Source organism: Poecilia mexicana, unplaced genomic scaffold (assembly GCF_051168715.1).
Source record: "Poecilia mexicana isolate PSO_F unplaced genomic scaffold, ASM5116871v1 scaffold_3, whole genome shotgun sequence".
NCBI classification, from domain to species: Eukaryota; Metazoa; Chordata; class Actinopteri; order Cyprinodontiformes; family Poeciliidae; genus Poecilia; species Poecilia mexicana.
Window position 1 is genome coordinate 25,724,909 of NW_028263372.1, and position 18,220 is coordinate 25,743,128.

General features: G+C 38.2%; 2 protein-coding genes across 4 annotated transcripts in view; one reads left to right on the forward strand and one right to left on the reverse strand.

Moving 5' to 3' along the window:
* The window catches only part of itsn2b (intersectin 2b), a 46,233-nt gene extending 38,413 nt beyond the window's left edge, over positions 1-7,820 (reverse strand). The window contains exon 1 of the mRNA XM_088004370.1: positions 7,592-7,820. The gene's annotated coding sequence lies outside the window, so the exon portion shown is untranslated. The remainder of the gene's footprint in view (positions 1-7,591) is intronic.
* Positions 7,821-8,793: 973 nt separating this feature from the next.
* Positions 8,794-17,919, forward strand: gcfc2 (GC-rich sequence DNA-binding factor 2). Of its 3 annotated transcripts, none has more exons than XM_015010427.2 (18): positions 8,794-9,151; positions 9,868-9,969; positions 10,402-10,635; positions 10,726-10,977; positions 11,127-11,227; positions 11,395-11,540; positions 11,877-12,060; positions 12,834-12,957; positions 13,037-13,076; positions 13,169-13,260; positions 13,810-14,009; positions 14,087-14,231; positions 15,449-15,570; positions 16,295-16,371; positions 16,501-16,567; positions 16,665-16,811; positions 16,879-17,015; positions 17,637-17,919. In XM_015010427.2, exons 1-18 carry the CDS (start codon positions 8,839-8,841, stop codon positions 17,767-17,769), a joined length of 2,616 nt encoding a protein of 871 aa, XP_014865913.2. In that variant the 5' UTR covers positions 8,794-8,838; the 3' UTR covers positions 17,770-17,919. The 3 variants fall into 3 exon arrangements, with proteins under 3 accessions (XP_014865913.2, XP_014865914.2, XP_014865915.2); XM_015010428.2 differs by having other exon boundaries at positions 11,130-11,227; XM_015010429.2 differs by having other exon boundaries at positions 9,871-9,969.
* The last annotated feature ends 301 nt before the right edge of the window (positions 17,920-18,220 follow it).

Genomic DNA, 18,220 nt, shown 5'->3' on the forward strand with positions numbered 1-18,220 from the left:
CACAATGTGTGTTTGACTGACAGATATGATGCTCATGTTGTGTGAGAGGAGGTAAGAGGTTGTAACTGCATTCATCCCAACTATAAAACTACTGAATCAATACGGGGATTATAAAGTGGACAACTGGCAGTCTGGCACTAATGGAAAACTGCAGCCAGTTTGTTATTGAGCAGCAAGCTGTGCAGCAGACAAGCAGAACTCAAATTCCCTGAAAAGTCATTCATTTTATTATTTTATGTAAAATGGGACAATGTGCATCAATCAGCGTCAGGTAAACTGCAAACCTGGCAGATGAAGGATATGACGACAAGACGGAAACATTACGTCATGAAACTCGCTAAGCCCGGTCGAAGATGCGCTTGCGGCCTACCGTGTAAAATATCACTAGTGTTATTGGAAGATATTATTCACAATACCTGAATCCCAACTATAAAGTCCTAATAAAATGGAAACCTAAAAGAAACCTTAAATAAACAAAAACAATGCTTAGCCTGGTGGGGGAGCAAGTAAAGCCTGGCAGCCCGCCAGGTTTATAATACACCAGGGGAAACCCTGATGACTTTGCATTAAGGACCTTGTGGTTAACAGATAATATTACATAATAACTAGAGTGCTCTTCTCCACTGTTTGACATCAGATTTAATCATAGCTACAATAAAATTAACAAGTTTTGGATTTTCTCCAACCAACTGCAGCATCCTATGGTTGAAAAGTCTCTCTGACATCAGGTAGCATGAGTCAGTGTCTGGGCAGATCTACTAAATCAGCAAGAAGGTCAGGCCAACTAAGATGCTTTTTACTGCTTTATAATCAATATGATCAATATGAAGTGTGGGGAGTTAATTACAAGAGCTCTTTACATCCGGTAACCGTCCTACAGAAACGAGCCATTAGAATCATCCATAATGTCGGTTATTATGAGCATACAAACCCACTCTTCATAAAATCCAGAATTCTCAAATTTGACGAGCTTGTAGAATTTAAAATGGCTCAGTTTATGTTCAAAGTATCTAAAAAGTTGTTACCTGAGCACATACAGAGCACGTTTTCTGAAAGAGAAGGGGGGTATAACTTAAGGGGTCACTCAAACTTCAAGATCCGCAATTTTAGAACAACAAGAAAAAGCTTCTGTATTTCAATTAAAGGTGTAAAGTTATGGAACAAGTTACATGAAGATTTAAAACAAAGCAATAGTTTAACACAATTCAAAAGAAAGTACAAAGAGGTAATTTTCAATAGATACACATATGGGTGACAGAAAGCAATAAGGTGTGTATTGCAGATAACTTGGTGTAAGGGTTTAGAAAGACAAACCAGCATAAAATGGGAAAATGTATAGGTAAATATTAGTAACTGTTACTTCTGACTGCCACTTTGATTTTGATTTTTTTAATGACAGTAGGACTCTAAAGTTTCAAGTGTTTAGGGGGTAGGAGTTTATAAGTTCTCACTTCTTCCTACCCCATTTTGAGCATGATATGTTAACTGAAACAAAAAAATCTGTATTTTCTCTTCTTTCTTATGCACTTCTTGTTACTGTGCACTATTTTATTTTTATATTTGTATCATGTTCGAATAAAATTTCATTTCATTTCATTTCATATGTTCAAATACAGGGAGCATAAAACAAAATACAAGACCAAGTATCCATCCAGTATGAGTCTGGAGCATTTTCTGTCTCACCAGAGCTCAAGTAAACGGAGCTCTGAGGTTTTTAATGTATGGAGTGATCAGTCTTAAGCTGTGAGCTGATGAGAATATTACGCTGTAGGATTTTTAATGAATTGCTGCTTTGAGGTTTCGTGTTTTCCTGACCTACAGAACAGCTGACTTCAGGAGCAGACGCAGCTTTGCAAACCTCATGCAAATACTTTCAGAAACCATCCTGCGCTTTTCCTCCGAGTCTACACTGAGGTCTTGATCTGCTGAATGAATGAATTTGCATTATAATAAAGTCAGATGGAATCAGGGCAATGGTCAGCTACTGGAGCTCCACTTTCCATGAAAACCAACTTTCTCTGTGCACCAGCAGTGACGCAGTCCTTTCTTTCTAATTGCACTAAAAACATTCTAATTACACTAAAAACAAACAGCACTGAAGAACATGTTTATCAGCTGACGGCTACCAAATAGTGAAGCAATGAAGCAGAGTAGTGCAACCTATCCTGTTGCGGATTACTAAAGAAAGTATTATACAAAACTACCAAAAGCAGAAATTGCACAAGGATGCAGTTGAATACATCTGAATGGACTAAATTATTGCTTACACTGATAAAATGTGTGTTTTGTCTGCACCAGATCTATGTTTGATTTGAAGCACCTTTATTGTCTGGATGATACATGTAGTGAATGTAGGATTATGTCGGTGGATAAAGAATGGGACAAGTATATACTTCCTTAAATATGTAAAAACAAACAAATGTCAAATGTGCTAAACCCTTTTCATATCCAAGGCTCTTAAACTAATCGGTACGCAGTAGCATGTAGCGACTGGCCACTGGAAATCCACTGTGTAGCTGCGGAACACACCATAACTCTGAATACATTTATTCCTGTCACTGAACTCTCACTCACTTAAAGATTGTTTGCATATTTTCTAATCTTCGTGTATCCCCACTGATCAAACGTCAAAGAGAACCAGTTTCAGTCATCTCAATACTGCTGTCATGGTTCGGCACATAAATAGAAATATGAATCATGTTGACTCCAACATGTCACTTATGAAACGGCCCTTTCACAGACATGCAGAGGTGGTGAAGCATTTAAGTCTAGACCGCTTCCCAGTCCCTGGAAAACAATAAAAACCTGGACATTATCATTAATTAATAAAATCCCCCTGGTCCGAACTGGAAAATTTTCATCAGCAACTCATAGGTGGAAGCGAAAGTGAAAGCACTGCGCAACATAAATAATCACCTGCCTGGAACACGATGCACTAAATGATAAAGCTTTTAGGCACATAATTTTTCACAAGGAATTTTAATCAAGGAACTCAAATCATTCAAGGAATCGTTACAGCCTTATTACAAATACGATAACCAGCATTCACAATTTTACTGAAATGCTAACTGATTGATAGCGAGTATTTTCAGAGAAAAAGTGAGTCAGGTGAAATGTCATGTCATGTCTGACAAATTTAGGAAATATTGAGACTTTATTTTAATGAGGCCAGAGATTAAAACAACTGTTTAATGTTTATTTATTTATTGGCCAAATCTATCCTGTCATAGCTTTTTATGTGGCCTTCTACACTCCAAATTTCATCACCAAGTCCTTCCAGTTTTTCACAAATCTGCAAAATTCAAACTAAATCAACAAATATCCACATTTTTTCTGATTTTACTGCAAATTTTCTAAATATTGGACAAAAACATTGAGCTTAAGTGACTGCTGCCTCAGCCTTACTTGATTTTATAGTCCATAATTGATATGAGTAATAAAATGTCATATTTAACATCATACATTTGCGCAAATGTTGTAAAAATTCCTAAACATTTCTAAATCGGTACCACAAAATCCATCATTTTGATTGTAAAAAAAAAAATAGATAATTTTTTTTTAAAAATCACAGTCCTGGAGGAACAGTAATTTATTGATATTTTTAATAAATAGCTCTTCCAATTAGTTTAATTAGTTTTATCAATACATTCTGCCACAACCAGCCCATTAAGAACATTCAGATTTCTAATTTGGCCCAAAACAAAAATTTTACGCCCCTGCACTGGTCTTAAAAAAAAAAAAAGTAGATATTAGTCAAAAATCTGAATGAAGAGCTCAGACTTCAAGTACTTAGGAAACTGACCAAGAAAAGCCGGGTAAGTCCATCTTTCATTTTCATATCCCCTCTAAATTAAGCATTATTATACAGAAACTAACTAATAACAGCAATACTCAACAAAACGCACTGTTAGCTGGAGTTACACATCACAACTAAGCGCAAACTTATTTACTTTAATGTACTGAAGAGTTGAAAGTCGTTTTTTCCAAAGTCACAGGAAGCTTCTTGGTGAACTCGTGCAGCGGCGGTAAAATAAACACCCCACTTCCTCAGAGTGTGGTCTCCGTCTCTACGTTTGATCTGGTTTCATGGTCAAACCTCGCCTGGATTGGTTCTGGTTCAGACCGGGACATTTCTGTCTTTAACCCACCATATACACACAACAGAGAAGTGTTGGATAAATATCTCAGCTGGCTCTGACCTTATCTGCTTCAGCAGCAGCAGAGCTGATTTTACTGTTATCTCCCCTTTCTGCTTAATTTGCTTTTTCTCTTTGAGATTTGACCCAGAAAAGTAGTGAAAATAAAAAATTACAGCATTTTCCCAGTTTTTTCTTTCTTTTTCTCTAACCAAATCTAATAACTTGAGGAAATAATAAACAGCCGTTTGTGCTCTATTGCCTCTTAATTCATATTTTCTCAGAAACAAGTACTGTCCAACTGGCTATTTTACTGAAATGAAAAAAATAAAATTAAATTAAATTCAGCCGCCTCTCACACTGACCTCATAATATTGACATCAGCTTAAACCACAACACTATTTCTGCTTGATGACTTATCCTTCTGAGAGCGTCTCATTTATCTTTTCATTCATTTCAGAGACAAAAATTCACCAATAAACATCAGATTTCTCCCCATTAGGCAGAAATCCAGCTGTGGTGTTTGCTAGGCTTGGACTGAGGTTTGAAAGGTTGGACTAGCTTCACTGTTTGTTCTGCTGGATTTTGTTTTTTTAAGAGGCAAGGCTTGCCCTTCCCTGCTTTGCACATAAACTGGAGACAGAAAAAAGAAAAATGGTATTTTAAACTGGTTTTCCAGTCATTCTGTGGACATATTGCAATGCTCGATCAACATTATCTGCTTTTATTGTGGCAACAACATTTGAAGGCTTCTGAAAAATACGTTTCTGAGAAACTCACCAACTATCATAAATCTAGCAAAAAGTTGACAAACATATGAGGAAAATGTAGAATATCAGGTTTTTTAGTGGATTTAGCCCATAAAAGATGATTATTCAACAGATAACTGAGCATTTTCACGTGAAAGCTGCTGATTAAACATTGAGATCGATATGGACAACAATCAACGACACTGCATCTACTACAGGTCCAACAAAGAACATCAAGAATACCCTACATATACTTTTAGTGTGTGAATAGTGGGAATTTTTTACTTTTGACATATCAAAGATTTATGAAGTATGAATAATGAATATTTGGACCAAACAGCCAGTCAAGAATAAAAACAGATTCAGATCTAAGGCTGATTGATTGCCACATCTTTAATTTGTGACCTGTTTATGTCTTGTTCAAATGAAAATTATCCAGCCTCTCTCTTTATAGTTAATATGACTTATTTTGGATGGGATGCTTTTTCCCAGTTTTTATGTTTTAATTGGTTATTTTGGGTTAAACTATGTCCCTGATTTGGTTAATTTGTGCATTTTGTTATTTTAAATCACTATGTTGTTCAGTTGTTGTTTTGCATTTGCACAGCTTTATGTTTATGAGATTGTAAACTTGTAGATCATTGCAATATAATGAGTCAAGTGCAAACATAGCAGCACATTACAGTTTGATCTATCTGCTATAAAATAATCAGTCTCTCTGATTGTGGTTTAATATAATAAAAACACTCCAACTACAATAAAAAACAACACCAGCAAAAAAGCTAAGTCGGATGTTGAACCAAAGATTTACCAGAAGTTGAGCAAAGTTTGGTTAAATAAAAAAAAAAAAAGTCAACTAAAGTTTTCAAATACTTGTATAGAAAAACTACAGCTGTGTTCATGCTTAACCAGACCAACTTTGGTCCAGATTCCAGCAAATATTGAGAAGAATTTCTCTCTTAATTTTAGGATTAAGCTATCATTTTTTATTTAAAAAATAATTCTAGTTGAATCCAAGCTTATTTCAAGGCAAGGCGTTCTCTTTTTCTGATACCCTTTGGGCCAATATCACTATAAAGGCTGATAACGGATATTTACCAAGAATATTTCTCTACCCACAACCACACCGCTGACACAGCTTCTCTGCTTCAGTTACACAATGCAGATATTTCGACATACTGACAAAGATTTTATTAACTGTATAGCTAAAACTCACATAGCTTTGATGGAAAATAAATAAATTATTAAGAAACATCTGTATTAAACCCAATTAATACCCAACTAATCTAAATACAGGAAGGAAATCGCTGAGTTGGTAACAGTATGGTGACTATCGTTAACTGCAAATGGTCTGTCAGTCAAATCTCTCTAACCGGAGAGCAGAAGAGGACAGTGGTTGATTTTAAGACCTTTCCAGAGGATGACAAAATCGGTGGATAAGATCGGGTTCACATGCAAGTTTCAGCCGATCACCAATCTCCCAAAATTAAGAAAATCTACTATTGTTAACAACAAATGTGCAGATGTCACCTGATGGCCCAATCTATCAGTCAAACTTCTCTAACAGGAGTCCAAAAGAGGACAGTAGTCAATTTTTAGACCTTTGCTGAAATAAATAAGATCGGCTTCAGAAGTAACTGCCAATCTCCCATCTCCCAAAATTAAGGAAATCGGCTGGCCGATAAATCGGTGCAGCCTTATGTATCATGTAACTGTTTACATCCATCGCCGCCGTGATTTTTAACAACTTATCGCATGAACCAGCTTATTCACATGTGACTTTTATTTAATTTCTTATTCAATGGAAATACTGTAATTGTAAAGCTGTGTTTCTTTTTTATTATTTTTAGCAGAATATAGAGAAAGATTTGCCCACATTTGTAATGGAAACACAGCTAGCCACGAGACAGAAACAGTCTTTGGTCAGAGGCCTCTTCAAATTTGCTGCTACACTGACTGCTACCAGAGATCCTCAATGCCCACAGCATCAACATCCACAACAACTCTTTTGAAGATACTTTAATTCCTCTTTAGAATACATAAAGTATTTTTAAATTTTAATTAAAGACTGTTTTAAACTCTTTTGAAAGTTTTATTAAGATATCTAAAGATTGGGATTAGGTTTATCCTCTCCTGGCTTTGAAAGCTCACAACAGGCTGAATATCAAAGCCAAACCTGCACAGTCACTCTACAGACCTCTCCTTTCTGCAGACAATCCACCGGCCTCTATGTGTCTGTTGATGAACTGATAGAGTTACATTCCCTGATCACTTGTCACCACTCACTGAGCCCTGCAACCTGTTTGACTAGTTTCAACCAAGTGGAATTTAAGAGACTTTCCGGCAAATCTGCCGTTGCAAACTTTCCAGCAACAGGCCTGATCTTCACTTTAAAACGTGAACCCATCCACACCGAACCTGCAAGAGTCCACGAACGTATCAGGCTAATGAGAACAGAACTTAGCTAGCTAACCGAACTACAACTACAGCCAGTTTGGGGGATCAGCAGAGAGGAGATGCATCACTCCCTACAAACATCATTTTTACAACACATTTCCTGGAATCAAAAGTTGCGACACAAGCAAACACACCGGGACTATTTATAGCTCAAAGTATAAATAAAAGTTAAAAGTCATCGTTTTGTTTCTTTACAAAGCTAACATCAAAGTTACAGTCGTGCTTAGACAAGCAGTTTCGCTCGCGTACCTTTCACTCCCACGGTCAAACCAGAGAAAACACCAACTTCCGAGCCGCCTCAAAAGTATCTCTCAACACTTCTGGCGCTTTCTCGGACACGCTGTCAAGTTTACTGTCCACGGAGAGTCGAGGCTGGTGAGTTTTACCCACGCTGGTAAACTCTGGGAACCTATTGCTGACAGCTCCGTGTGTCACACCAACAACATGGCTGACGACGACGACGAGTGTTCACCGGAGGCAGCGGGGCTCGGTTAACGTCCGACCGACGGCGGTGGGAGGAGACGGAGAAAAAGGGAGGGATACCAGCTCCACAGATGGACACACAGGGGAGAGGACGGGACATAGAGAGACAAAGGACACAGCAGCACAGAAATGACTGTCATTTCTTCACGTTAAAGGAGGAATTTACTGATTTTATCTCCAATTTTACAGAGGAAAACTGTCCTCTCAGTGGCGGCCCCAGACAATTTTTAAAGGGGCAGCAAGTTGAAATTTTTTGGGGGGCACAACTAAAAAAAAAAATTAGATAGATAGATAGATAGATAGATAGATAGATAGATAGATAGATAGATAGATAGATAGATAGATTTATTTATTGGGTTGTACATTTATTTCTTGATCGAAGAACATAACAAGATGTTCTTCGACAAGCAGTTTCGCTCGCGTACCTTTCACTTTTTGGGGGGCACAACTAAAAAAAAAAATTAGATAGATAGATTTATTTATTGGGTTGTACATTTATTTCTTGATCAAAGAACCTAACAAGATGTCTTCCCCCACACCCTGCTACTATTGGTGGCGACTATTGGTCAACATTTTTCAAGTGGGAGTAATGGCCCCACCTAGCTCTCCTTTTGGAGTGCCACTGTGTCCCCTGCCTGGAAACTTGGAAGCACGAAAATGTAGAGGGCCGATATCACTCATAAGCAACGGAATTAAAGTTAAAAAGAAAAAGAAAAATCAATTTGATTTGGTGTCACCACAGCATCACTAACATCTATCGTCAAAACTAGGTCTTTACTGATATTTGAGGCCCCAAATTAACTTTTTATGACACATTTTCCAAACCTGGAATAGTTATGAGAAACACTCTTATAAACCATATGATCAATTTTCTTTGAAATGTAGCTAGCTTACGCTTGTTTACCACAATATACGCTTGTTTACTACATTACCCATGGTGCATTGCTGCTGCTTTGCGACATTTTACCGCAAACGTCAGAAGTAACGTATGACAGGCCGTTGTGTAGACAGAAATGTTTAACAAGAAGCCACGGAGGAACTTTCGCCAGAGAAAACAGAGCTCCAGCGAGGATGAGGACCAACAGAAGAACGGCGGAGAAGGAGATGAACCCGAGGAGGCTCCGTCGGTGATAAACAAGCCTCCCAAAGCGGCACAGAGCCGCGGCATCTCCTGCAGCTCCAAGCGGGAAGCGACACCTCCTCAGGCGGTCAGCAGTGATGGAGAAGCCGCGGCCGAGGCGCTGGAAGTGACGGAGGACAGAGATGACAAAGATGGGACAAAGACGACGAAAAGTTCCGTCCTTAGTTTTACAGACGATAAAGAAGGTAGCTAAATTAATGCGCTAAATTGAATAAATAAATATTTTATATCGTTGACAGTTGAAAGATGGCGACTTACATAAACGTTTCATATTCATATCTCTTGAACTTTTCACATTACAAGTATAAGTCACATTGTCAATACATGTGACAAAAGCATGTATCGGCTATTTCTTTGATTGAAATAGTCGTCCGATTTAAAACAGGGGTCTTCAACCTGCGGCTCCGGAGCCACAAGTGGTTCTTTGGATGATCCACAATGGCTCAGCAAAGAATCAACTAATGTTTGTAAATACAAATTTTAACACCAAATGTTCGTTTATGCAGTTTTTCCATGTGTTGTGTTGATTTTCCATAACATGACTCTAAAAATACCAGTGATATTGTTTTGAGATCTATTTTATTTCATAATTAAGTTGGAAATTATGTGCTTTTTTTTCATTTTCATTAACTTTCACAGAAAGAACGAGATCAATCATCTTTATACTGAAACCCAAAAACAGAAATAAAATGTGAATCTTTGAAATAAATTTTCCAAAGTAGCCTTTTATTTTAAAGATTAAAAAAATACATTTGCTATTCTAAACAAGTCTTAATTCACTACACTGGAGGCAAATATGGCTCTTAAGATTATAAAGGTTGCAGACCAATTATCTTAAAGTTGGATTAGGTAATAATGTTCAAAATGTCAACTAAAAACTTTTAATTTCTTCTTGTTGTAGCAGAAGAATCAACCTTTAAACTAAAGAGGTCCTCTGATAAAGCTGTGGTGTTTAAAGCCAGGAAGAAGGAGGCTCCCCCCACCAAGACGAGCCGCAGCAAAGGTAAAACCACCAAAATGTTCTCCATTTTCTGATTCCTCCTTCCTATAAATGTATATGAACCTAAATTAAGTCCAGATCAATATTTATCTTTTTAAAAATATATACAATTTGCTTTTGAGGTAAAAAAAAAAAATAAAAACCTTCTTTGTCTGTAAACTACTCAAGTGGCATAGTTTTAGCTTCACCTGGTCCAAATTCTGTAAAAAATGTTACATTTTAAAATACTTATTTAATATTAGAATACTTATCTTGTTTGTACATTTGCTTCTTTTAATGTATTTTTAATACTCTAATAAGCCTAAAAAATCTGCAGAATGTGCCAATTTATCTGATTAATCATCAGAATATCTGAATACTAAAATAATTTATCTGTAGCTCTATCTATAATCATTGTGTGTTGATCAAATTTCTTCTGCGCTTAATGTCTTCCAGCTTCTGGCGGTGCAGATGCCCCACCATCTGTTTCTCCCAGTCATGGAGACAGCAGTGAGGCTTCACCGTATTCTCAGCATAGTGATGATGATGATAATAACGATAACGATGATGATGATGATGATGATGATGACACCAGCAGTAACGATGGTGACAATGACAGTGACGGAGGTTTTGCCAGGTCACCTGCAAGTAGCTCCAACACTGACTCCAGCTGCTCTGCTGCCAAACCAAGTATGTCTTCATGTTTACTGAATGTATTTATTAAAGGAAGTTGTGATGGAGAAAGTGTGCTCAAAGTCTGTCTAACTTTTGGCTGCTCAGCTGTTATCCCTAGAGCAGAGGAGATACACGCAGCCAGGAGGCAGCGGCGCGCGGCGCGAACCCAGAAGGAGTTCATACCGTTGGGTAGAGACGGCCGGAGCTCCGCTGGCAGCACCCCCGATCACTACAGCCGAGACGATGAAGAGGACAGAGTTGAAAATGACGACGACGATGAGCCAGACGACCATGAGAGAAGAATCGAGTTCGCCCCCCGAATGAAGAGCATCAGGGAGAGGATTGCAGAGAAACTAGGTAAAGACGAGGTGATACCGTGAGATAGAGCAACCAGAGATACTGTGAGCTTCAGTAAATAAAATAAAATAAAAGGCATCTTTTCAGAGGTGAAAAAAAATGTATGTAAATGCAAAAAAAAATACTGTTGTCTGGTTTATATTTTTGAGGAGGAAGTGACGGAAGTCTGTCAGGAAGTGATGAGGAGGAGCAGGAACTTTGGGAGCAGACACAGATTGGAAAGGGAGTCAAGAGACGACCAGGGGAACAGGTGAAAAAAAAACCCTGTTTCTTCCCATTCTTCATTTTCTGCTCTTTATTCATGTCTGTTTCTATTTTATTTTCCTCTGCCCAGTGTGATCTCCTCATTCGCTTTGTCCCTCTAATTCTGTTCCTATTGTCAAGTTTGACTATTGTCTTTTTTTTCTTCCTTCTCAGAGTCCGTCTGGCAGCGAGTCCAGCAGCTACAGCAGCAGCAGCCGGCCAGACAGAGGAGGACACAAAAAGAGACTAACAGGGGCTAAGATCCCAAAGACCCTTCCTCTTGTTTCTGTCTCGACGGTGAAGAAAAGGATCACTAAAAAGTTAGTTTTCCTCTCATTTACAATGCTTGAATTTACATCACATCATAACAATCCACAACCACACTAATTCAGACATAGAAGCAACCTTAGAAGCAACACAAACATCTTGAAATTACACTGATAAGGACAAAAATGAATACTTTCAACTCTTATTGATAGTTAAAGAACTTGCCATAAATTTACTGAAAATAATGGATTTCTCAGATACAAACATTCAAGTTTCCATCCCCTGTGACGTTCTTTATTCCAGACTGATGCATTATTTTTAAGGTGTGATTGTGTTTTTGCTTCATCGACTACAAGATCACTTTTCCTCTGATTGTGTTTTGTCTCTAGACTGGACTCCCTGAAGGAGGTGTACAGAGCGCGGCAGGCGGAGCTGAGAAGGATGGAGGGCGACGCCGAGAACGCCAAGAGTTCGTTAGAGCTGCTGGAGGAAAGTTCCTCTGAGGCTCAGCTCAGGTTTTACAGAACCATGATCCTCTACGTCCACAACCTGGTCGAATGTCTGCAGGAGAAGGTCTGACTTCACCAAGGAAATCAACATTATTAGAAAAAAATTATGAAAACAATATGTGTCACTTACAAAGAAGACTTGACTCTCAACTGTATGGAGTATAAAGTTATTTTAAAAATATACTTAAAGGGACCTATTATTCAAAATTCACATTTTGCATATCTTTATGCTTCCATTTGGGACTCTGCTTCTGAAAAGAAAAAAAAAACAGTGTTTGGCAATAACTTAATGTTTTTTGCTATCTGGAAAATGAGCCAGCAAGCCCAGGGAAGCCTAGCCCGTTATCTAGCAACCCAGGTGGAGCTCCAGCATGTTTGGTCAGCTGGTTTTTTCAGCTATATTTGCTGTACAATGGCTGCTGGAAAAGACGAGTGTTTCGCTGTTGACTTACCATCCATAAACCACTTGCTGCATTCTTGTTGGTTGAGCAGGAGGCTCCACTCCTCCTTTTCATAGATGTACTGTTGTGTAATTGTGCATCTGTTTGCAGCCATTTTCACATGCGAATAAAAACGTTGAGTTGGGAGCTGCTTATTTGGATTTAAAGTAACAGAGGCCCTAGAATGGCTCATTCTGTCCATTTCGAACTCTTCAGAACTGACCAGCGTAAAATCACATTATCTAAGAATGATTCTGTGCAAAAAAAATGTAATGAACATATTTTGTATTACCCATAGATCTATTCTAACCTGTTCAAGGAAGCATAATAGGTCACCTTTAATACATTCTTTATTTTTAATCGACTAAAACTTCTCACACTAATTTCTTGTCTTTAGATTATTGAAATCAATGCCTTGGAGCTGGAAATGCACACTCTCTTGTCTAACCACATGGAGGCGCTGTTGGCTCAGAGGCGAAAGAGGATAAAAGAGGAGGCTGACCGCCTGCAGCAGCTCAGCTGTACGTGGTTGCTCTATGCTGTACAACCAAACGTCCAGGAAGTGATGAAACATTTAAACTAACTCTTTGTCTCTTGTAGATGACTCAGAGGAACAGACTGGCAGCTCTGGTGTTCAGTGGTTAGTGAAATTTAAAATTACTTTCCTGTTTTAACTTTTTTCTACGAAAAAGCATGGTCCTTACTTTTAATTCTTCTGTGTGCGACTTGCAGTGAAGTGGCCAGAAATCCAGAGGAAGATTTTAATTTACCTGAAGACGCAAAGCTTTCTGCAGAAGAAGAGGAGAAGCTTCAGGAGACAATAGGTGAAAAACAAATCAATCTGTTTATGTTACAAATTTTCCCCGTCATCTCCTCCGCGTTTCTGTCGTCACGTCCTCGCCTTTGTAGCACATCACTCATTTCAGGTTGAAAAGTTGACGCCGCTTCGTGACGTAGTTCGGTTGAATTTGTGCAATTAAGGTGAAACTTAAGGAATTTGTTTCAAATCAGAACCGCATAAAGTCCATTTTTCATCCTACACCGGACTCTGTTTCGACCGTTTATGGCCGCCATCTTTGTCCCTGTATCAAGGGCTAGGATGACCAGCGGCGCTCTCTAGTGGTTGGCGGCCAAACTACAACACTGAAGGACGATCTAATAAGTTACGTAATTTAGTTAATCAATTGAAACTAATTTTAAATCTAATGAACTGTTAATCGATAATTAGCCATAAGTAAATTAATTGTTTGCTTTCCTACCACAGTGCATGTTGCGTTTGTACTCTATTTGCTAAAAGTTTACTGTAGGTGCTTATTTTTTTGTTTTCACTTGATGAATTGTCTCACTTTGTGCCTTCTATGCTCTCTCTTCAGCTGATATCCAGTCGAGAGCTCGGGCGGTGTTTGCTGACGTCCAAGACGACTTCTGTGACGTTAAAAAGATTCTGTCTCGATTTGAAGAATGGAGGAGGTCGTACTCTGACTCCTACCACAACGCCTACATCTCTCTGTGTCTGCCCAAGCTGCTCAACCCCATCGTTAGGCATCAGCTGCTGATGTGGAACCCGTTAAAAGTGAGAGCAGAGATTGTAAACGATCAGGCTTGGCCAAACGCGTCGAGGTGTTCATCATTTCTGTGTTTGTGTCGCAGGATGTTGGTGGAGAATTTGAAAACCTCCCGTGGTTCACAGCAGTGGAGACATTTTGTCACGGACACGGCCATGAGGAGCTGGAGCACACAGACAGACAGACGCTCTCTAACGTCATAGAAAAGACTCTTCTACCCAAAATGACCAGTAAATACCACACACTCTTCAATGTTTTACTGATGATGTTAACTTTTTAGATCCTATCGAGGTGAATTAATGGAGCTGTAGTCTGTAATTGTTTTGTCTATTGCTTACCATTTTATCTGTAGTTTTCTTTTTCATTTTCTTAATTCTTCATATTTCCCTTCTCAGGTATTATCCATAATGGTCAGTAACTAAAAGAAATAAGAGCCAGGCTTCCAGGAGTCATTAATTGAACAAATTAATTTCATAGTTTCCACTGAGTGTGCATAATCAAATCACAGTAACTAGTTTAAGTGAAGAATGCAAAAAACCTTTACTCAGAGAATTTAGGGAACCAAATGAAACTTTGTTTTTTTTCCTCTGCTCTTCACGAACACAATTGTTCAAAAATTGCATTATGCTTTTTTTTAGATTAATTTTTATTTATTTATTAGGTGCATGGTTTTATTTTAATTGTAAATTAAAATCTAAAAACATATTTTCAGCAGGAACACAGATCAAAGTATAACCTTTTTAAGCTCACTGCATAAGGATAATTTGAACATCAGAGAAAAGATAAGTGAACAAAAATAAATACAAATAAAAGCAAAACATACAAATGGAAAGAAAAACAACTTTCCCATCCTTTTTTCCCACATGTCTCTCACTTCCTGTGCATTTATATCTCTACATTCAGATATCCATTAGCACATATTCACATGTATATGTACATAATTCTCAAAGATTAAATTATGAAGATATAGCACCAGTGGGCTACTTTGAAGCTGTGTTATGCTTTTTTGCACATTACTCAAAACAACAAGGTAATATTTGTGTCTAAATGCAATTAAAATGCATCTGCTTGACTAACATTTTTAAAGAAGAAGGTCTTGACACGTTTTAGGAGACTACAAAGAGATTGTGGAGATGTTAGATTTCACATTAACAAGCAATGTTTATATTTCTAATTCTAATGTAGCTTATTTTGTACAGAATGGGACAAATCTGCTGACGATCATTTTTTATGTCAGAAAATGTGACAGAATGTAGAAAATACCCCAAGCTGGGATTTAAATTTTGGATTTAAGCTGGAAGGCGACGGTGCTGCTGCCACTGCTTCACTGTGCTGCAGTGAGATCGTACTGCTGCTATCTTTACCAGCAGAGGTCACAGAGTTTTCTGTTTCTGTACGTTTTGTCTGTCAGGGCAAGTGAATAAATAATTTGTGTTTTTCTGCGCAGGCCATGTGGAGCTGGTGTGGGATCCTTTTTCCCACCAACAATCCACCTGCCTGTCTGCTGTCTGCCACAGGCTGAGGGAGGATTACTCCATCTTTGAAGGCGAGCAGAGTAAACCTGTGAAGGTGAAGCCAACAAACTAAACATTTATTATGTTTAGGTTTTGATGTTTATTTCCAAAGTTTTTTTTGTTACTGTAATCCTATTTTTTTTTTGTGCACGTTGTCATTCATAATACTAATTAAACCAGACTACAGTGAGACTTCTGCGACCCACATTCGCAGAGGCTATGTGCAGCACTGCACATAGCAGTGTACTGTTTGTGGAAGTAATGGAGTCATTTATGCATCAGTTTAAAGTTTATTTAGCAATTAGACCTGACAAGATCATATCAAAGTGAAGAAAACTAATAAAAAGAACATTGTGGAGCATTGACTGCAGCTTTTGTAAAGAAATCTGTTTGAATTTGTAGTCAGAAACACTGGTGGTCTGATAGTGATCTGCTTTAGCAGAGCAGACTTTGTTCATAAGTTCATAATTATAATTTTGGTGCAGAAATATGATGCATGTCTTACATCAACGACATAGAAATGAGATAAAATGCAACACGACCAATCAGAATGCAGAAGCTTTGAAAACTGTTGGATGTTTATCCAAATTAGTACCACACATAGAAGTGGCACAGATACTTTTGGGTGAAAAAAGAAACTGGGATGTTCAAACTGCAGTGAAACGGGCAGATATTGGTCACATATAGGCAAAACAGCAGATTTGGGTCTTATTGATCTGCTGTGCAAATGCAGCCTATGAAACATACTTGAGATAAACTGTATTTTCTGTTTCTTGCAGGGGTTTATCGAAGCAGTGGTTCATAGGCTCAGAAGCTGTGTAGATGAAGATGTCTTTATCCCCTTGTATCCAAAAAAGTCAGTATACTAGAGTCATTGATCATTCACTGATTGGATTAAATTCCTTGTCTATAAAGGATCATTTCAGATTATTTTGTGCATCATCATCTCAGTCACACTAATGGTCCATTTGTTTTTTCCTTCCAGGCTCCTGGAGGACAGATTGTCCCCTCAGCGCCGCTTCAGAGACGAACAGTTCTGGATGGCTGTAAAAGTAACTAAAAGATCTCTTAGATTTTAAATGTTGTTGGCTTTAAATGTTTCCAGGCTGTTTTTTCTAAGCTAATCAGATTATATTTTGCCTTTATTAGCTGCTGGGGAACATGGGGAAATGGGATCTGCTGCTTCCTGAGTCCATTTTGAAAGAGCTAATGCTGGACAAACTGCTGAACCGATACCTGATGATCACCTTGTCTAGTGAGACGCTGTCGAGCAGAGTTGTTTCTGCACACAGAAAGGTATTTAAATATATCTAAACACAGAGTTTACCCTGGGATCTGTTTGTAACCTTCTCTTTGGCTCCAGATTGCAGAATGTCTGCCTGACTCTTGGTTTGAAGGAGAAAGCGTCTGTTTGCCTCAGCTGCAGAATTTCAGGAACAACATTGTTCAGAAAGTTCACAGCCTCTGCAAACAGCAGCCGTCTGAAGATCCAAGCAGCAGGTAATGCAGCACCTGTTTTTATGTAGATATTATCAGTCGACGTCACGTCAGTAGCCGCTCTACTGCGCATGTCGCCTTCAGAACGCAGTCGAGAATGCATTTTAACTATTTACAAAGAGAATAATAAAATAATTTACATCTGGCAGCCAGTGTAGAGCACTTATCTTCGCCTGACACAACTCCCATACGCAGCTTTGATAAGTTTTATTTTTAGCAAATCGATTCTGTACCTCGCACTGCCTCTCGTTAAATTGCTTTAATGTTGCTAGCAAGTAGCATCCAACGTTTGGGGCGTATTCTCTCGTCTTTTATCGACTCACCTGCAGCTTATGGGTCATTAAGACGCTTCTCATTCACTAATGTCAATTTGTAGCGACGTATCTTATCACGCTGTCATAAACAGTTGTAGTCCGCTGACAACATGCTAGCTAATAGCTAGCAGCGAGTTAAATGCGGGTAACCATGGTAACCAATAAGCGGTTAAAGGCGGGTCCGGCACTTGCTGCAGTTGAGTTGCGGACCCATCCGCTGTATTTACAAATCAATAATCCCTCTGTAGGCTGACGGAGATCCTTCCTGGCTGATAATTGTATCAACTTCTTCAAACTCTGTCTGCTGCAGGGCTGCTGTGGTCGAAGAGCTGAAGGTTCTCAGTAGGTTGAGATGCTACGACTCCATCTTGGCTCTAACCGGGAAATACCACTACGAGGACGTCGTCTACTCTCATCAGCTACTGAACCAGGAAAGAGAATGAACTGGATGAAATAATAGACTCATGTTAAACTAATAAGTAAAACACATGCAGCTGTACAACAAATTATGGTTTTAGTCAAGATATTTTTGATGTCTAATACAAATTGTTATATTTTTATGAATAAATGTTGGAATTTTGTTTATTTCTGAATTTTGTCTATTTCAGTTTATATAAAAATGTATATATCAGGGGTGTCAAACTAATTTTCATTTTGGGCCAAGTCAAGATTATGAATGCTTTTGCCAGAAGGTATTAATAAAACAATTAACTTTTAATATTATACCTTAAATAATATTGAACATCCTTTCACGTTGATGTAATTTGGCATTATAGAATTAAAAATTGATGTAGCTGATAGAATTAACACAATTGTTACCTTGAAGTTTTATTGAAGTGGCTCTGGAGTCCAGATTAGGATCAACAACTATTTCCAAAAGAAGAGCCTATTTTA

Coding starts and splice junctions, on each gene's coding strand:
- gcfc2 (XM_015010427.2), top strand. CDS start 8,839: ATGTTTAACAAGAAGCCACGGAGGAACTTTCGCCAGAGAAAACAGAGC. Junction 13,077..13,168: donor GGCAGCTCTGGTGTTCAGTG/GTTAGTGAAATT, acceptor TGCGACTTGCAG/TGAAGTGGCCAGAAATCCAG. Junction 14,010..14,086: donor TGATGTGGAACCCGTTAAAA/GTGAGAGCAGAG, acceptor TTTGTGTCGCAG/GATGTTGGTGGAGAATTTGA.